The sequence below is a fragment of the Bombus vancouverensis genome, chromosome 3 (genome assembly GCF_051014615.1).
Source record: "Bombus vancouverensis nearcticus chromosome 3, iyBomVanc1_principal, whole genome shotgun sequence".
Lineage (NCBI taxonomy): Eukaryota > Metazoa > Arthropoda > Insecta > Hymenoptera > Apidae > Bombus > Bombus vancouverensis.
Window position 1 is genome coordinate 6861551 of NC_134913.1, and position 20383 is coordinate 6881933.

The 20383-nt window shown below is 28.2% G+C and overlaps 2 protein-coding genes and 1 long non-coding RNA gene across 6 annotated transcripts; 2 read left to right on the plus strand and 1 right to left on the minus strand.

The window, feature by feature from the left end:
• The first annotated feature begins 2372 nt into the window (after positions 1-2372).
• Secp43 (tRNA Selenocysteine associated protein) lies at positions 2373-4861 on the plus strand. 3 transcript variants are annotated; one of them, XM_033349350.2, is made up of 6 exons: positions 2373-2522; positions 3202-3287; positions 3383-3580; positions 3686-4008; positions 4091-4290; positions 4641-4861. In XM_033349350.2, exons 2-6 carry the CDS (start codon positions 3246-3248, stop codon positions 4763-4765), a joined length of 888 nt encoding a protein of 295 aa, XP_033205241.1. In that variant the 5' UTR covers positions 2373-2522; positions 3202-3245; the 3' UTR covers positions 4766-4861. The 3 variants fall into 3 exon arrangements, with proteins under 3 accessions (XP_033205241.1, XP_033205242.1, XP_076473508.1); XM_033349351.2 differs by lacking the exon at positions 2373-2522 and adding an exon at positions 2621-2900; XM_076617393.1 differs by lacking the exon at positions 2373-2522 and having other exon boundaries at positions 3387-3580.
• Positions 4862-5350: 489 nt separating this feature from the next.
• LOC143302493 (uncharacterized) lies at positions 5351-11985 on the plus strand. Its single transcript, XR_013058062.1, has 2 exons — positions 5351-8172; positions 11244-11985. It is a non-coding gene; the product is annotated as an uncharacterized LOC143302493 (long non-coding RNA).
• Positions 9883-20323, minus strand: Bdp1 (transcription factor TFIIIB component B'' homolog Bdp1). 2 transcript variants are annotated; one of them, XM_033349340.2, is made up of 6 exons: positions 20195-20323; positions 16600-17011; positions 15526-15979; positions 14960-15393; positions 14259-14360; positions 9883-14094 (listed from the first exon to the last, which is right to left on the minus strand). In XM_033349340.2, exons 2-6 carry the CDS (start codon positions 16979-16981, stop codon positions 13490-13492), a joined length of 1977 nt encoding a protein of 658 aa, XP_033205231.1. In that variant the 5' UTR covers positions 16982-17011; positions 20195-20323; the 3' UTR covers positions 9883-13489. The 2 variants fall into 2 exon arrangements, with proteins under 2 accessions (XP_033205231.1, XP_033205232.1); XM_033349341.2 differs by lacking the exon at positions 20195-20323 and adding an exon at positions 19179-19495.
• Positions 20324-20383: the final 60 nt, after the last annotated feature.

The window sequence follows — 20383 nt, forward strand, 5'->3', positions numbered from 1 at the left end:
CATTTCTGGATTGGTTTCAAATTCTACTGTAATACTTGCAATCGTCATGTTTCATTACAATATCAACAAAATTTTTAAGAGATTTGTATAGCACATATAATATATTCATAAAAAATTCTATGTTTGTGTATTTATATCACAGTTTCAAGATGGATTTAGTAGAAATTGCTTTTGTAACATAAATATTGAATGTATTTATTGTTTAAGGAAAGATTATTAAGAACAGGAAGTTTTATATATATATTATAATTTAGTAACTTATCTTACTAAACTTTTTGTATATTTGTATTTCTGTATACATAAGTATAGGTTCTGATAAATTATTATTATTCTTAATGAAACTATTAATAATGTATCAAAACTTTAAACTTTTGTATCATTAAAGAAAAAGTTGACTGTGATGATAATATTTACATAAAAAAAATCGCTTTGCTATAAAATTAATAGTGATATAAACAATTAAGTGATTAGTTGGGACTCATAAAATTATTTACACAATCAAGAATGTAATAAAAATTTTTTTATACAACAGAAATGGTATTCTTATAAAATTATAAAATTTTATATACATTAATCGATGGAACCTTATATTCTCTATTAGAAAAGTATTAATATAGAAGTAGAAAATTAACTAGTTTAAAAGATATTTTAACTTTAATCTTGTAAAACTTACCATATGAAGGACAAGGGAAGACAGTATTTTATGTTTATGTTTTTTTTATCTTTCATACTCAATTTAAATTAAAATTAAAATATCTTTTAAACTAAACATTTTTGGACACAAGTTTTCTAATACCTTTGTATTATATAGAAAATTAAAAGACACATCAATTAATATACTTATACAAAAAGTTATGTCTATTTAAAAGAATAGAAATGATCTTAAAATCTTTAAAATGGCATCACTTTCAGGATGAATATATATACCAGGTCATATATTGTTCAAACTATCTAATTTTGTCCAATGAAAATTTTTTCTTGCTTTTACAGTTTCAGAAATGTAGTTTATCCTAGTTACACGGAATACTCTATATACATATTTCTAAATATTGGAATATTAGTATCTGTAAATATATTTAAACTTATGATTTGAATATTAGTCTGTCAAGTTTAATGAGTATTTAAATAAGATTTGATAGTACAAAATTTGTTCTTATATCAGTTAAGTCATCTTTTCTTTTCTATAAAACTCTCAATAAAGATTCTTCATATGATTTTTATTTTGTTTTAAATATTTTCATAAAAAAAAATATTTACTGGATTTACATTTGTCATGCACTGTTCTCTTAGCTCTCTATTTCTCTCTATTTCTCTATTATGGATGACCAAAGCAGTAATCAAAATAAATGTTCTTACTTATCTATAATATGCTTAGATTTGATCCATGTCTGTGTGTAAACTCTAAATCTTCTGTGGCAGAAAAGTTGTAGATCTTATGTATAGTTCTTACATGAAGTTCTTGATACACCTATTTGTTTGAAAAGTGATATATGCTAAAATTTGTTAATTTAAATTTGATAAATAAGTTAAGTTTAAAACTACATTGATATTATAGGACAATAATTTGAACATTTTTTCTAAACTGTTACATTTGAATACATGCAAAATCATCATAAAGACTAAAAAATATTCAAATAAAAATAATTTTGTTTGCAATATACACTTATTTTTACAATTAAGTTACAAATTGATATTGGAAAGTATAAATTTACATTATAGAGAAATAGAAACTATTAGCCAAACTTTCGATTTTACAACAAAACATCCACATATACATTTTTTCTCTCTCAATAGCATTTATCCATTCTAGATAACTATGTCATTAATATCAAACATGATACCATATATGTTAATGTAATGAAATTCATATGGTTTAAGTCACAGTATGAACTATTTAGAAATAAAAAAATGGATATATTTTCAAGCCAAGCAAAGTTATTAGTGATACAATACATCTATTTTGGAATAATTTCTTCATGAAATTTAAATGAGTCATTCAGGGAAATAATATGAAAAAGCTAGGTATATAAACATATAAATAAATTCTCATGGTTTCTTACAAAAATATATTTATTAACAAAAATGTTCCAATAGTTTTAATCAAAATCCCATTGAAATCCATTATTTTTTGCTATTTCATAGGCAATATATGGATTACATTATGAAAAATGTTTTATTTTTTTGAGGCAAAAAAGTTATTAACCCAATTTCTTGACTGTGAAAACTTCAATACTTTGATAAATAATTTTTCTTAGTTAATCATCATATCATTAGATATTAATTATAAATAATTTTTTGTATATAAATATGAAATCTCAATTTTGACATTCATTATTATTACAATTGTTAACAAATTGCAATTATTATACAAAAATCAATTACTACAGAGCTTTCTCGCAATTATTCAATCCAAATTATGTCTTAACATGTCTTAACATTTTATGTACTGTACCTAAAATAGCTTTTATATGTTGAAACAAGATGAGATGCAAGGATTAATTCCATAAAAATTATTGTTATAAGTAAGTATACCACCATATTTTTAGAAATCTTAATTTTTTCAAAATAGTTTTCCTAAAAGTTGACATTTAAAATTATAGTCGTGATTGGTTTGAGGTTAGACGCTAACTAGCAATGTTCGTTACTTTACTCTTTATGTTCCTTATTTACTATCTTACTTACATACCATCTGGTGAATACTATATAAGTAGTATTCAAATGATAAGTAATGTTTGTTAATTATTTTATATAGAAACAGTGAAACTGAATAACCATTACAAGTATACTTACTTGACGATAAAGAGAGGAAAATTTATTTTAAATAATTACAGTTTACATAATCATTATTATATTAATTAATACAAAGTAATAGTTACTAAAGTAGAAATCTAATGAAAACAGTAAGTTCATAACATAACATCTTTTTACTTAAATTTATATTAGTTTAAATGAATCCAAATTTAGACAGGAGTTAATTTATCTAGATTCTAACCTCTTCTTATAGTAAACAACTTTAATAAAACATTACGTCTTATACATATGCATTATATTATGTTCATAATAATTGATAGTATACTAACGAGATTATAGCACAAAATTAAATACATAAATATAATATTAATCCTATTTGTATAAAAATAGATAAACTGGATAGCTATCATTTAAGTGATGAAAATTATGAATTGTTTTGTTTCATTGCAGAATTTTACGAGATTTTTCTGTTTTAAACAATTATAAACAAGAAAATGTCTGGACCTATGGTATTATGTCAATTATGGATGGGTGGCGTAAGTAAAGACTACTTATTATTTTATACAAAAATATATTTTTTATATTTTGTATCTATGTTTTACAATGAAGTTGAAAGTATATTTTGTTTTAGTTAGAACCATATATGACAGAAAGTTTTATAATGAATGCTTTTCATAAAATGGGAGAACAACCACAAACAGTTAAAGTAATGAGAAACCGTTACACTGGTGAACCTGCAGGTTATTGCTTTGTACATTTTCCAACTGACGAAATGGCACTTGATGCAATGCATAAATTAAATGGCAAAGTGATACCTGGTTCAAATCCAGTAAGGATTTAAAAATTTTTAATGCAATCTTTTTGATAAATTATTATATCTTTATTTATATTAATATATGCATCAGTTTGAACTTTTATGCCTTCTATATTTTAGGCTGTAAGATTCCGATTAAATCATGCTAGTACCACAGGAAAACCAACAACAGAAAGAGAATTTAGTATTTGGGTTGGAGATTTATCAACAGATGTAGATGATTATTCTTTATATAGAGCATTTGCTGCTAAATATAATTCAATTAGAACAGCAAAAGTAATTTTAGACAGTTCTGGATTTAGTAAAGGATATGGTTTTGTCAGATTTGCTAATGAAGAAGAGCAGAAGAATAGTTTAGTTACTATGAATGGATATAGAGGATTAGGAACAAAATCATTAAAAATTTGCAATGCTGTTCCAAGGCCTTGGAATAAATTATCAGGGTGTGCAAATAATACTTTAATTTTTTATCTATAAAACATAAATTATAATATAGTATCAATAAATAAATTTCCTATTCTTCAGGTCAACACCTCCACAATCATCATCAGAATATACACCATCAAATTTAAATTCAGATGCTTACAATTACTATGACACATCATCTTACTGGAACAGTTACAGTGCATGGCAACAAGGTTATTATGAAAGTGAACCTACATCAGATGGATATAATAGCTATATATCTGATCAAAAACCTGAAGAAGATGAATTGGAATTAATTGGTATGAAACACATCTTTTATAGATATAGCAATATCATTTCATTGATAAATACTTAACATAGCATTAACCTTATTCTGATTAATATCATTGATGATATGCTTTATTTAGTGAATAATATTTAATGTATAATCTAAAAACTTTACTTAGTTTTATGCTTTTGTCCTCTAAACAAAAAAATTTAGTTTAATTTTCAACAAAAAATAATTTATATTATTATAAGTATATTTTTTAATTTTTTAAACTCACGAAACATAAAATATACTTGGAAATTTTTACTATAATATTTTCTATTACTATATATATATTATTTTACTATAATATAGTAAACATAATTTTTCTTTTATTTATAGAACATTCTGTTCCCATAGACATTGATAAACTTAATAGAGAAATAATAGAACAAGATTATAACTTGTGGGATGCATTAGAAAGTTCAAAATGGATACCATGTGATACCTTAGAATTATGTTATTAAAACTTTTTTGCTATACTTGTACAACATACACACTATGTATTTTTATTGATGATATAAATAAATGTATAACTTGCAATATAAGCTTGTAAAACGAAATTTATTTCTATTTTATTATAAACGCGATCGATTGTTATTAATATATGAGCGCTATACTATGCTGTTCTAGTGTAATTTGTAACCTCATATCATAGAATTCAATATTTTAAAATTCAAAACGAAAATTATTTGTCTAACAGAAAATTTCAGTACTTTTATAATACTTAAATATATTTTTCACTAAGTTCATATCATTTGAGATATTAGAATTCTAAAATGATCTATGATCTAAATGATCTGAATTTAAATGTAGAAATGTTAAAACATCTTTTTCGTAAAATTATTTTCTCAAAAGATATTTCACTGTATTAAAATAAAATAAATGCTCTGTATATGTCAAAAGAGAGATGTTGTCTACATTTAATGTTTGCTATTTCGGATCCTTGTGGCGAACACTATCCAGAGAGGTGTATTCCAGAAATTGCTCGGATTTATCTCTTTTTCAATACATTCGTCCAGGGGAGTTTATGCATTTAGGCGTGCGTTCTTTTCTCCAATTTGGGGTTATGTTTAGCCATATCACAGACCGTGTAAAGAATGCAAAGGTACCAATGAGACAAGTTTGGGGAATACAAGTAACAAAGTTTAAGGATGATTTCAAAAGAAGACTGCTTATGTTTGATCGCTTAATAAATCGCTGAAGTAGTGCTTACATTTAGATTACTGCACACCCGAGTAAATAATATTAGAAGAAACTAAGTGTGAGAGAGAGAAAATTGAAACAAGGGAATGAGTTCTGAGATATGAAGAGGTTATTAGAAAGGGTGTAGGTAGAGTGTTCGTTAAACAATGCCTGAAAGAAAAAGAAAGGACAATAGGAGAAACAAAGAATAGCAGAAAAAGGGAAAGAATACTTCTGGAGAAACGACTACAGCTATCTAAAGTGTGGAAAGTTTGAGGCAGCGGGAAGTTTATTTAACCCCTTCCCGTGCCATTTAGTTCGACGAAACTCGGGCCCAAGCGGTAGACATCGACGCGCGCTAAACAGACCAGACTGATGCTCGTAAACAGTCGCAATACGAACCGAAATGTAGATGCCCGCGATACCAGTGGTATAGTCAATTTTACGCGATAATGCTGTTGAGGAAGTAAACTCTTATACTTTTACTTTTATAGATATTATAAATTTATTATATTTTGTCATAAAATTATTTAAAATTATATAAAATTTAATCATAAAACTGAATGAATATCTAAAAAGGAAATACGTAAAACTCTACAAATCCTCCATGGTACGATACCTTTTAAAACATTCTGGCAAATGTAAAGCCACTTTATATTTCGCGCATTCCCACTTCGTTGCGCTTTGAATTTTATGTTTATAGCAGACTTTGCACGTCCTTGTTGGATACTTATTCCGAGGTGTCGGATCTATATTTTTGGGGAAATGAGCCCAATATTGAGCTTGGAGTCGAAGAGGTGTTTCAACTGATGATTTCGCACGCATTTTGTAATTCAATAATTTAACAATTTGTAAAATTGCCTCCGCTATATTTACACGGTAATCAACACAAGTCTCCCGTTTTCGACTCTAAATTGTTTTCTGCATAATATAGGTATTGAACAAAGCCATATCTGATATGTAAAAAAAAAGCTTCCGGTATCCTTTCATGACTTTTCTCATTATTGGGAAACAGGCTAACATCTGATCTTGATGATCAACTGGACTCATACCCTTGTTATATTCCACGATACATTTCGGTTTCATTACTTTCTGTAATTGTTTGGTTGATTGCTCGACCATCTCTATAGTTCTGTGTTTTGTGGAGAGCATATAAACGTCGCGCTTGTCCTTCCATCGCAGAGCTATCAAATTATTACAAGATCTCCACACAAATTCTCCTTTCTTCAAAATATGCTTTTCTAAGTCTTGTGGCATATTTTTTCTGTTCTTGCGTACGGTCCCGATAACGTTTGTCTTTTGCTGATGTAATTTTAGAAACAGGTTGGGTGAAGAGTACCGGTTATCCAAGAATAAAGTATATCCTCTGTTTATTAGACTTTGACAACTCTATCACAACGTTCTCCGACGCACTATCGTCGGTATATATTTTACAACCATGACAGAAACCGGTAGTTGCCTCGCACAACTTGTAAATTTTTATTCCAAACCGAGCTCTTTTTGATGGATTGAACTGTTTGTACGCTAAACGCCCTTTATATTTCATCAAGGATTCATCTATGCTAACATATTCATTGAGTGTGTAAATTTCTTTAAATTTTTGATTCCAAAAATTAATTACAGGTCTTATCTTGCGAAGTCGGTCTTTACTATCATCAGTTTCATTATCGGAAAAATGTAAAAATCTCATAAAAGGCATCGTTTGCCTAAATATTGGCGTTTCTAATACAGCTCTTTTAGTCCAATAAAGTTGAATATTTGATTTTTTTACTTGATCCATCAAAATATATGGTGCATAATAGGCCTTGATTTCGTCTAAAGTGACAGGATACCAAGTGTCATCCACATACGTTTTTTAAGCTCGTCGTGTATTGTCTGATCTGCGAAGCGATTTGTTTCCGTAACCAGGATTTCCCAAAACTTGTTATCAAATGTAATAAAGAACAGGTTTAGTATTCTTGGATTGTCGTTTACATTATTTAAGACAGACGCTTTTATTCTATGATGATCAGAATACTTCCGAACTATTGATGTGTTTTTTACTTTTTGCCAAATCCATGATTGTCGTGTCGTACTTTCCTCTTCGCTACTCTCATTATAATCATACACCTTACACGCTTTGCGACTGGTATAATCACGTCACTATCAGAGGATTCGTTGTCACTGTCTTCATTTAACACTTTTGTATCTTCCATTTTGAAGGGGTTTCTTAAATTTTAATAATTGAACTGCTTCGTAACAGTAACGATAAGAATTGTGACTAACTGTTATGAGGTACTGACAGGAACTAACATTCAGTCACGATCGTAACGGGCAAAAAACAGTCCGCGAGCTCGGCTTGTTATGTTTACGTTTGGCCCAAGTATCTGGTCGCGATATTCATGTTTGGGCCAAAATCTTCATCGCGAGTCTGACTCGATAAAGTACGGGAAGGGATTAATAAAAGTTCTGACAGAAAAGATCAAAGAGTTGCAAGGCCAATTGTGATATAATAAAATCTGGAACGCCAAATATAATAGTAAATACAAATACATAAGAACAGCGGACAAAGCGAAATATCCGGGAAAGGAAGGAAGGGAAGGCAGCAAGAGGCTAATGGTAAGGGCAAGAGGCGGAAATGTGAAAGAGGAAAACAATTATTGGTTGGCAGAAGAAAAAAGAAAATATATTTTACGTAATTTAGAGATGGGTACGTTGAAACAGTTATTAAAAGACAACTATAGATTAGATTTTAGTTTACTAAGAGAAAAGAATACGGCAGAAAGTAGAGTTAACGAAACAATGAAAAACTGGTTAAGAGTTTAGGAGAAAAGGCGTAAGAATATAGCTACTGAAGTGATTGCAAGCCAAAGAGAAATATGTGATAATAGATAGGTTAAGTATAGGATATATAGGTTAAGAGAAATAAAGATATATATATATGTCGGAGACGAAAGGACGCCGGGGCCCCTCTGGAACTTCAGGATAACCTCCTAACATTGTAATCTAGAATCTACTATAGCCGTAATGAAACAATCGCAGTTATCCAAGCCGATGATAACCGTCCGGGATTAGTGACGGTGAGCTTTGGCTCGGGGCGACAGCTTGTCGCCCAACGTAGCCGCGGTCAACGGGACGGGCGCTCCGTCTAACAAAGGTGCGGAGCGGTGTTATGACCCTCATTGAAGGAACTACCCATAGAGGTATCGGACAGTAAAACATGCTAACGGTTCCTTAGGACAAGTAATACCTGAGGTTGAGGCACGTACACAGCACAAGTCCCGGCATCCCGAGGACCCGCTATAAAACCTGGGTTTTTCGGCAATTAAGATGTTTTGCAAAAGGACAGGCAGCTTCTGTCCCAAACTGACCAATCGACAGCGACGTCGATCCGAGGATCTTGGGTACTTAGACACCCCACCAGCAAGCATATCCATCCTCCCGTTGACCGTGGATTCGTTATCGAACCTAAGACCACTATCACTAGTGTCGCGAGGGCCTAATCGCCGCTGTTGACTGTCGAATCGGTAGTGTTCATACCCGTTGTATCAGGCCATATCTTCGTTATAACATGACCCTGGCCAACTCCAAGGGAGGTCTAGCAAACGCCCACAACTCTATTACTGACGCTTCTCTGACATATATATGTAATCTGTAGCTTTGTGAATATAGAGGGTGATTGGTAACTGGTGGTACAAGCGGAAAGGGGGTGATTCTACGCCAAAAAAGAAGTCGAAAATATAGAATAAAAATTTTTTTCTAATTTTTTTTTTTTAATTTTTCCATCGAGACAACGATTTACAGTGAGATCCGTTAAAACGAGACGTGATAAAGTGCACGCGTACCGAGCGAAAATTCAAAGTCGATTTTCTCGAAAACAAAGCCTCAAACGAAAAATTTTTATTCTATATTTTCGACTTCTTTTTTCGCGTAGAATCACCCCCTTTCCGCTTGTACCACCAGTTACCAACCACTCTGTATAAGGGGATATATGTTTGACATGGGAATGTGGATGGTTGTGTTTCGGATTATGATGGATATTCTAGGAGCTGTAAGGGGATGAATGAAAACTAGAAATATGTAAACCAAGTTCTTTTCTAAAGTTGTGAAGCCGAAAAATAAATAAGGATATATAATAATTATTAATTCATACATATATACATTTCTAAATATATTTGGTTTTTAAATATTTTCATATATCGATCTTTTGTACTTTACTTTGGGATAGTTTTACTATCCCAATATATATCAACATATATACCCAATATATACAATACATATGTATTGAATGTATATAGTATATGTGATTTTTGTATCTCACAGATAGGCTATTGTTCAAAGCCGAAAAACTTGTCAGTGTATGAACTTGACCAAATTTAAATCAATCCTTTAACAGAAAATAAATAAATAAACAAATATATGTAGCATTAATATTCAAGTATATATTTATATATTTTATATACATATATTATTATAAAAACCTAACATTATTAGGAAAAGGTATATGTTATGCACCATAATATACAAAATTAATTTAAATCTCTTTATACAAAAATTAAAATTTGTATTTTTATATTTGAAGAAGTTCAAACTACACTTTTTAAAGAAACTTGTTTACTATGAATTCGTATATCATTTTATATATTTATAATCAAGATAAACAAATCTTTGGTGAACTTGTAGAACTTTGAGAAATCAACATTTTGAGCAATTGTTCTTTTTACATATTACTGTTGGTCTCACTTAATTTCCGAGATATTCGCAAAAAACTACAGGTATCGCTACAGAGTATTTCTGTTCGTAGTTGTGCATCTGTGACAACATATACGTTAGTATGAGTTGCCGACTACCGGCTGCTTATCTTCTGTTTATAAAAGAGAGTTGGACGAGCGTAAAGACCCCGTGCATAACGTGCATATACGAAGCTGTAAGAAATGCAGTCTTTTTATAAGTTATAATTCAATTAAAAGTGAATATCATTAATGAGTGGGGTCTGAGTTTGGATTAAACTTTCCAATATCGCTGCGAAGCAGATGGCTGCCATGAAATATAACGATTATTCTATTTCGTAAAATAGTATCAATTATTCATTCGTCTATTATTTTTGTAATTAATTTGTTATTATTTCACGCAAGCGTTACTAGACTCGTGGCGGCCGAATTACGAAAATTAATCCAAACCCAATACGTTGATGATATTCATTTTTAAGTCAATTATAAGAGACAATTCTTGCAGTTTCGCATATATGTCGTAGATATTTGTTTATAAATAAAAAATAAGCTGCCGATGGCCTACAATCAACACTAATGCATACGCAGCCACAGACGCACAACTATAGACAGAAATACACTCTAGTGGTACCTGCAGTTTTTTTGCGAATATCTTGTAAAATAAGCGAAATCGACTCCGTTACACGTGTACGAAAATGTTGTTCAAACTGTTGAACTTTACAAAATATTCAAAAATTATAGAAATCGGAAAGGACGGAATGGTTCTACAAATTCACCAAATCTTTCTTTGAAAAGTAGTTAAATACAAACTTTCTTGCTTATTTATTATTACTTGCTTGCTTATTACTTATTATTTTAATTTTCTAATTATACAAAATTATTTTAACTTTTGTACTAACAACTTCGAACAAGCACTTTTCTTATCAATAGTAATATTTCTAAACAAGGAAAATATACCATTTATTGAATAATGCAAATTTGCTATTTTCGCACATTATTCTTTATTGCTAATGGAATAAATTTGATTTTAATGAGTAAAATACTTTTGTAGTTATCTATAATTGTGGAAGGTGTCCTGGATGTTGAACATGATAAAGGCAAAATTATGAAATACTTAGTTCTTTAACTCCCATAAGTGTACCTTATCCTGCTAATGCATGAGAAGTATGCAATAACATCACAGATACTAATCCTATACTTATAAGCCAAGCGTGGAGTATAGAGAATTAACAGGTAAGTATATATATTAAACAATTAAAATCAAATTACAATATCATAATGATGCAAATATGTACAGAGTGCATACAAAATAAATGTCATGACCATCATTTGCTAAAAAAAGTTGTTAAATAAAGCTGCAGCAAAATTGACTGTGACCTTGAATATCAAGGCTAATTTTTTTTTGGTGCATCATATTCTATTCATTATAAGGACCAAACTTGTTACAGGAACCACAGATTGGAACTCAACTGTTCCCTTGGAAAATTCCTTTGGCTTTTCTAATGACATTATTTGTGTTGTTTATCTTTCTTAGTCAGATAAGAAGTAAATAGCGTGATATTAATGAGAAAACAGGAAGTTATTCCTTAGCATGTGAGATAACCCATCCTAGATAAAATAACACATCTAACTTCATGGCTTAATTTTGATGGTTTCTAAATATTATTTTTGAAGAGAACGATTGAGTTTCGACCCGTGATTTCTTTGAAAAATTTAGTCCTCGTGATAAGTAGAATATGTCGTAAGTAAAACAAAATCTGATTTTGAAATTCAAGATCAAGGTAAATTTTTCGGGAACTTTTTTAAACAAATCTTCACCGATCCAGAGGTATAGAATCTCACAGTGGTGATCATGACATTTTTATTTTATGCAGCTTGTACATTTTAGTCAAGTTTTAAAAATTAATTTAACTCAATTACAATCGAATTCATATTTACATAAATGAAATTTTCAGAAAATATTTCTTTGCTTGATATTTATAAAGTCATGATGAATTAAACTACTAATAAAATTTATATATAATAAACTACTATTAAAATATATATAAGCAAGATATGTTCATGTAAAAAATGTTACAAAAATCAGCATTTTACAATATTTCCTAAATTGCTCCAATGTGATAGAATATTATGCAATTTAGAAAATGATAATAAAATACAATATAGATAACATCAATGTAATTAAAATAAGTTGAACTCTGATAGATAGTCTTAAGAGGGTATGTTAAACACTACAACCTTATTCAATGCATCATGATAGTTGCTAAAATCTAATGTATGGAAATTATTTAACAGAACTTAATACACATAAAAATACATAAAAGCATCAGACAAGATTATAAAATTACAAATGTATTGTATGATTCGTTTGAATCTTTAGGAAAGTAGTCTAATACTCATCATATTGTCTAAATTTAGCAATTAATCATAAAAAAAACATATATAAATATTTATAGCTCAAAAGCTAGGAATATAACAGTCAAACCATTCACATTTATAATTCACGGCTACATTCAAAAGTTGAAATGTATTCCAGGCCACATTTAAAGAATTAGCATTATTATTACTTAATTAATGCACTGTATGGAAAATGGCACTCTCCAAAGAATGTGCTACTGTATAACAATATATGCTGGCAATAATTAATAGGCAGAGTTACGATCGGACATTCTAGATTTATATAAAAACAGATAGAATAAACATCCGAATCTGGCTTGTGGATCTAGAAGTGGTATTTAATATTCATGTATCAATTTGAATTTTATAATGATTGCAAATAGAACAATCTTTAAATTTTTTACATGAACTAATAATTGTTCTATATTACGTTTATCATAATTGTGAAGTTTAAAATTTGCGTCCTTATCTTTATAATTTCTGTTTATCATCTTCTTTATAATCCCGTATCAAACAAAGTACATTATGAAGGAATTATTAAATCAATTTTCTTTAGTCTAATAATAAAAAATTTAAGTAAATAAAGTAAAAATTTAACTAAAACAATGAACTAACACAATCAAGTGCTTTTTTATAAACAGATAATGTACATAAGTGCATTTGAATTCTAACCAAAAATTTAAATATAATATACAAGTATGTGACATTTTCAGTAGAAATTTTAAATGATATAAAGATATAGAGATATATGTATATTAAATTAAGTTAATTTAAAACCTTTCATGTAAATTAAATTAAGTATTCTTTTTGTTGAAAGTGATTTAACATTTGATAGTCAATGATTACAATTGCGAATTATAAGAGTTTTGGTGACATATGTATGTTAGGTTCCTTGAAATCTTAAGGATGAACGTCCGAACTAACCATATAAACTTGCAAAACACTTTTACCTGGTTCCTCCAAAGATTCTTTTGACAAAATAACAAAGGATCCTGGTTCTACGTCGCCGATATTTGGTATAACTGTTTTAAGAGGATCTATATGATGAATTTCTGAATTAATACTGTCAAAAATTAAATCCTCTGTAACTTTAGCATCATTTTCTGATGAAATTGTAATTTCATGATCATTAGAGCAGTAATTTAACTTTTCCTTATCAAACGTATTTATATCAGGTCCCTGTAATCTTTTTACTTTTGGTAATCTTCCAGATCTTGTTGGTCTTACACGATAAACTTCAGTATCACTGTCAACATCGTTACATGAACTTAATGATTCTACGTCATCTCTTTCCGTCAATAACTTTTCCTCATCTCTTGGTCTTTTATAAAGTTTTTTATTTGTCTTATTTAATGTTTGTTGATATTTGCCATTTGATTTTGTATTTTCTTTGTATACCATTGAATCCAAGCCGCATTTTTCATTCTCTCCTTCTTCTTCACCTTCTCCTTCTTCTCCTTCTTCACTATCAGTCTCGCTTTCAATCCCAATACTGCGTGCTAATTCTACAAATAAATAAATATACTGGTAGCTTAATATTCTTTATTAAATATATATCACTTTAACAAAGATATTTTAAAATGTAAGCAATTGAAAATATTTGAAATATTTGAGCAAGTGTAATGTCAAAATTCTTCAAATTCAATATTTATATTTATTTTTAACTTACTACTTATTCGTCGTTTCCTTGATTTTTTATTCTTCTTCATCCTTTGTTGTTTACGTTTTTCTTTTATACTTAAAAGTTCTTTCTCTGAAGCTTCAAATGCAGCTGTTAATAAACAATTAAAATCATGATATTAATCAATAAATAAACTATTTAATAATTTTATAACCTCTATTTCAATCTTTTACTGCAAAGCCAATAAAATAAGGAAACATAATATTGGTTTCTCAGCACCTAGTTACATATCTTTATTAATAAGTATAAATTTATATACTTCATTTTGCCAAAATTATTTTTAGGATTAAAATATATACTTTAAGTATACTTTATATAAAAGTTGTAATTTATTGTTAAGTTGAGTACTAATTTAAAATTAATATGATTAATTCAATAAACTAATATTAAACTAAGTTAAAATATATTGAAATAGAAATTTTCATCCAATGGTAATAAGTGTATAAATATACATATAGCCGTAAAAGACAAATTTTTTACTCTTTAATCAATACCAAATTGGTATTACCAGATATTAGTACCAATTGGTACTAATGGCAATGAAGTTTTTACGTTTATTTTGTAGTTTAGTTTTTATATTTACGTATATTTTATCATCTAATCATTTTATATTTTTCATGAAATATTTTGCATGAAGTAACATAAATTCACAGTCAATTTAAAAATAAATACAGAATATGCAAATTTACCTAATGACTTTTCTAGCATTTCAGTATCAAATTCTTGATGATATGCAAGAGCTTTTTCAACCAAATGTCTATTTACTTTCTCTTCTTTCTTAAATTTTATCTTCATTTCCTGTCTCGTTCTGTTAGGAAAAAGACTTTGCATCAACAAAAAGTCTGTACCAATTGTATTTAATGCCCTATAGAAATTTAAAGTTTCTCGTGCGGACCATTCTTTACTTTTCTGACGCTTTTTATAAAATCCACTTCCACTATTATCATCATCAATAATAGCTTCTTTTGCTAATACTTTCCTACTTTTCTTTGCATTAGTTTGCTCTATAACAAGACTCTGTTCATCTATTATTAATTCACCATTTGGTCCAACTTTTACTTGAGGTACTGGCATTGTGGATGATGGATCATCTTCATTTTCTTCTTCTTGAAATTCTTCAGATCTGTAAAAATGATCATTTTTTTGTATTTCAACTTATATATTGTTTTTATGAAACTATTTTCTCCAAAATTAAGACATATTACAATACACTTGAAATATTTACATTACATAATTTACTAAATAGAATACTTACTGACATTCTGAGACTCTTCTTGTTGATATGGCAGAGTCTTTAGACTTTTTCATGGGATTAGTAACAGGATTATAATAAATTAAATCATACATTGTAAGTTTGCTTCTATCTGGGGTTTTATTTTCATGCTTTAGATGAAATTCTCTTCTAGCTTCTGCTAGTTTCCTTGCAGATTCTGAAACTAAAATACGTCTCTTTTGTCCTACTTTGGATGTTATTAAATTATTCTTGATATTATTAGTAACTGCATCTTTTGTATTATTTGTTGATTGCGTTAAATCGTTCCTAGTATGATTAGCAATAGTGCATGATAGTCTCCTACTATCATCTTCAGATTCACTTGTACTTGCTCCACTCCCTTGAATACTATTCCTCCGTATTCTATTACTATTATCGAATTTTGGTGTTGGTTTCATAAAACCAGTCCGATTTTGTGTTAATTTTATAGGAGAATCTAAAACAATATATAAACAAATATCATAATTCTTCACAATGACAATATTCTGACCTGTGCTCTTCTTATTATCAATGATAAACTTCTATGATAATCACATCTTCCTCAATAAATCTATGATAAAACCTATAATATTATATCCTTTACTTTATGTAAAGAATAAATATCATATAATAATTTGTATTATTCATTATCTATCACTTCTTTACTATTATTAAAAAAAAATTGATTTCTTTTTTTCTAATATCATATTCGTTAATTTTTAAATTTAAGTAAACTATATAATTAATAGTGTCTTATGCTAGTTATAAAAAGTTCATCTGATATTAAATAAATCAATTCCATTCTAAGCAAGTAATCTAAAAGAATCTTTATGAATATTTGCAACAATCATTATCTTTATAAAATAATACACATTACATTCATAGTATTAATACAAATGCACAATGTACTTATATATTCCAAATTAAAAAAAGATTTCATGCAGAAATTTAAACAAATTTAGAAATCAATAATGATACAAAGTACAAATTTATATAACTATCTATTATATTCATTTATGTACTGTCATTCATTCTAATCCTAGCTATTCATTTTTGTATATAGCTCATTATACTTACTAATTTGTGTTGTGTTTAAAACTTCTGGGGAATGTACAATTTCTTTCATAGATTTTTCAGAATTTTTTGTAGAGTCATCCTTATATTCACTACATTGATTATCAACATGTAATTCCTCATTCTCTTTTTGGTCTCCCACGTCTTGAATTTGGTGTATTAATTTTTTTGTATCATCTACATCTTTTGTATCATCTTCTTGTATTTGTGTTTCTTGGAAAACATTTTTTGAAATTTGTTGTGATGTTATACAAATGTCATTAGATATATCTTTATTTTTCTCATTGTGTTCAATTGAATTAGGGTCTTCAGTAATGGATACATCTTGAGTTGGCTTCCTTCGGGTTGGAACAGTAACCATAGCTTTTATACGTGCTCGTTTCATTTTCTTAAATATATTAATTTATTAAAATCTCTGTAACATAGATTAATATCAAAATTTATAGATGGAGGATTTTAGGAGAAGGAGGAGTAAGAAAGAAAAGATAAGTAAGGAAGCGTAGATGAAACGTTAAAAAGGGGTAAGATTAAATTAATCAGAATATGAGATGGAAGTAGAAAATTTAAAGATGATAGCTGAAAAGTGACATTAGGGGACGACATAGCAATAACTAGCAAAGAAAATTTTAAGAAGAGGACACTTAAAGGAAGATTAAAGCATATTACAAACACTAAAGTCGTTATTAAAAATGGCAAACAAAAATCTCTGCCAAGTAGGAACAGGAAAAATAGTTGTCAGAACAACATGGGAAGCACTAAATGTAATGAATAGATTTACGAAATATAGAACATGAATTTTTATGCATTTATAAGAAATTTGGAGGTGAAAAACTTACATGATGTTAGATGAACAAAAAAAATAACAATGAATGTACAGTTTTAAATTAAATTTGAAGCCGGCCATTTGACCGGGCCTGCTAAGGTTAATGTTAACTAGTTCTTTTAGTTACTCATTATAGAGCATTAAAATACAGGTTTTGCAATTGAATTCTATCATAAAAAATTAATTGTTATTAATTTTTATGAAGGAAATATTCTAGAGTAAACCTTCGAAAAAACCGATCTTTTTGCATTTTTTAAAGGAATGTAATTTCAAAAATATATGTGGAAAACCCTATGTCTGAACCTTTAAAATTAACTTATATTTTTAAAATAAAAATATTTAACAATATTAATTGTTGTTAAAAAAGGATACATTTTTATTAATTATCATTATTTTTTATTAAACAAATGTATTTTTTAAATAAAATTATTTAATAAAAAAGACTGATTAGTCCGGTACAGTTTGATTGCATTGCGTTTGCATCTTAATCTGTTGTTTACCACGGAGCTCTTTTAAATAATTTTTTGTTGTCGCGGACACCCAAGATAATTTAAAATTTAAATCTGTAATATATCTTAAATATGTGTATTTAAAAAACTCATCAATTACTCATCAACAACCTTCAAATTTGAAGAGAAAAGATTTAATATAAATAAATAAATACATATGCTCGTAGTGAATATTTTGTATTCGAATCATAAAATAATAACTTATATGTGTGCTTCTTGGGGGCTACAGATTAAGAATTACTGGTCTTCCGAAAAAATACTGATTTGATCGATACATTTCGATCATCAAACGTATGCAATTAGCGCAAATAGACGATGGATATTGCCCGTTCTAATTTAAGGCTATGTCAGATATAGCCGCGTGCTATGGATGCACCTAGGAAATCCCGTCTAAGGATGAAACAAGCCACAAAGGATAAAGTAATTAGAAACAAAAATATTTTACTGGAAAAGATAAGAAATTGTCTAATATAAGAAGATAGGAGTAAAGCAGAAATATCCATATACAATACTGCTTCTAAAGACAAAGAATTTAAGCATAGAATTACTTAGCGATGAATCTTCCAATAAAATTCAAAAGAGTACAAGCACAGTTGAGACTTACAGGAAGGCTTCAATAAAGAATAAGGAACAATGAATAAGGACACGTATTAAATATTAAATAGAGCATGTATTAAAACCTATCCAATGTATGAAGAAGTACACAGCAAATTATTACAGCAAAGAAGGGAGATATTAAGAAACTGTATTATTTCATAAAAAATGCAATGAAACTCAGATTAAACTGTCCAAAAATATAAGAAGGAATGTAATCGGGTTCAAAGAATACTGATAAACCTTGAATTTAGAAAAATAACATAAAGTAGCTCGAATTTTACTAACTAGAATTAACATAGATATAAGACAGTTAAATTAATTATACACATTTAAGATTGTAATGGGTGTAAGTCTAAATGCAATATAATACAAAAAAGAGTATTAAAATTTATATGATTATTTATCACATATTACACATTAATTCTCTATAATGCCATGTAACTTCGAAGTCACATGCTTATATATCAATATTCTTTTAATCTAATTTCATTTTTTGTGACTCCAAAGTTACAAACCATTTTCTTCATAATAAAATTTTTGAAAATTGTAAATTCATTGTCTATACAGGGTGTACAAAAAAATTTGGGGAAAACTCTAGAAACATATAGTCAAAACAAAAAATCTTAATAAACATGGATTCAAAAATCACTAACTTCTGAGTTATAAGGTGCTTCTGTCATTAAGATATAAGCTTTATACCATATGTTCACTATGTCCCTTATTTATTTCAACACACAGTTCAACATATTGAAAAATCCCCAGTATTTCTCTTATCTCTTGGCGTCAGGTTTTCGAATCCTTGTATCAACACATATAACAATGTAATTGGTTTATTATAAACTATAGTTTTATATATTAAACATCTACCTAAAGCAAAAACCATTAGTTTTGGACTTATGTTTATAAAGACACTTTTGCTTGTTTTGACAAGTACTACATATTTCCAAAGCTTTTTCACATATCCTGTATATAGAGAGTTATCATCATTAAATTATAAAATATATTAATTATATTTCAAATATTTTAAATAGTGTTATTAAACTTTTAAATATATAAATAAAATTAGTATTCTATCATAAATAATTAAAATTATTTCATTATGTTACAAAATCATAAAATATTACAAAAACTAAAAGAATTTAAAAAATTTGTTATGAAATATGAAATTATATATCATAATTTACAATGATTGTATATTTGGAAGAAAAACTACTATACTTTTCAAACTACTATACGTTTCAAATACTAACAATAATATCGCTACAGAGTCACAGTTTTTAGCTTACGATAAATTTTTTAAATTAGAAATATTCCATTTTGTTTATACCTTTGTAATACAAAATATAATAATGACAGCAAAAACGAATATATTTATAATAAAAAATGAAAGTTTAACATTCATAACTATTTATTCTTTAATTTTAGAAAGAATATTTTTGTTACAATATTTGTAACTGTTATAAAATATATGTATGAACATATTTATGGAGTAGTAATAAAAATATGACAAGTCTTAGTAAGATAATATTTTAAGCAGAAAAATATGATAAGTGAACATACTAGCAGATTTAATAATAACTAAATTTAATTATGCTAAACATTGATAAGAAACTAAATTCTCTAACTTATCATTATTTTATAGTATAAGGTTATACGTGCATCTACTTACCAATGCAGCTTGACTCTCCACGACCGTATACGTAGATACATATGCATACGGTATACATATGTCCGGCAACTCCTATGGAAGGGGTACCATCATTTTGATATCGTATTTATAATTTCTTTACTGGCCGCATAGCGCTGTCAACGAAACTATCCAAGCGTGCGCATGTGCATTCGTCATTAGTGACGTACA

Excerpts from the sequence above, each read along its gene's own strand:
- Secp43 (XM_033349350.2), top strand. The coding sequence starts at position 3,246 with ATGTCTGGACCTATGGTATTATGTCAATTATGGATGGGTGGC. Across the intron at positions 3,581-3,685 it reads TGATACCTGGTTCAAATCCA|GCTGTAAGATTCCGATTAAA; the intron begins GTAAGGATTTAA and ends TCTATATTTTAG. Across the intron at positions 4,009-4,090 it reads CCTTGGAATAAATTATCAGG|GTCAACACCTCCACAATCAT; the intron begins GTGTGCAAATAA and ends CCTATTCTTCAG.
- Bdp1 (XM_033349340.2), bottom strand. The coding sequence starts at position 16,981 with ATGAAACGAGCACGTATAAAAGCTATGGTTACTGTTCCAACCCGAAGG. Across the intron at positions 15,394-15,525 it reads AGAAGAGTCTCAGAATGTCA|ATCTGAAGAATTTCAAGAAG; the intron begins GTAAGTATTCTA and ends TCATTTTTACAG. Across the intron at positions 14,361-14,959 it reads AATGCTAGAAAAGTCATTAG|CTGCATTTGAAGCTTCAGAG; the intron begins GTAAATTTGCAT and ends GTTTATTAACAG.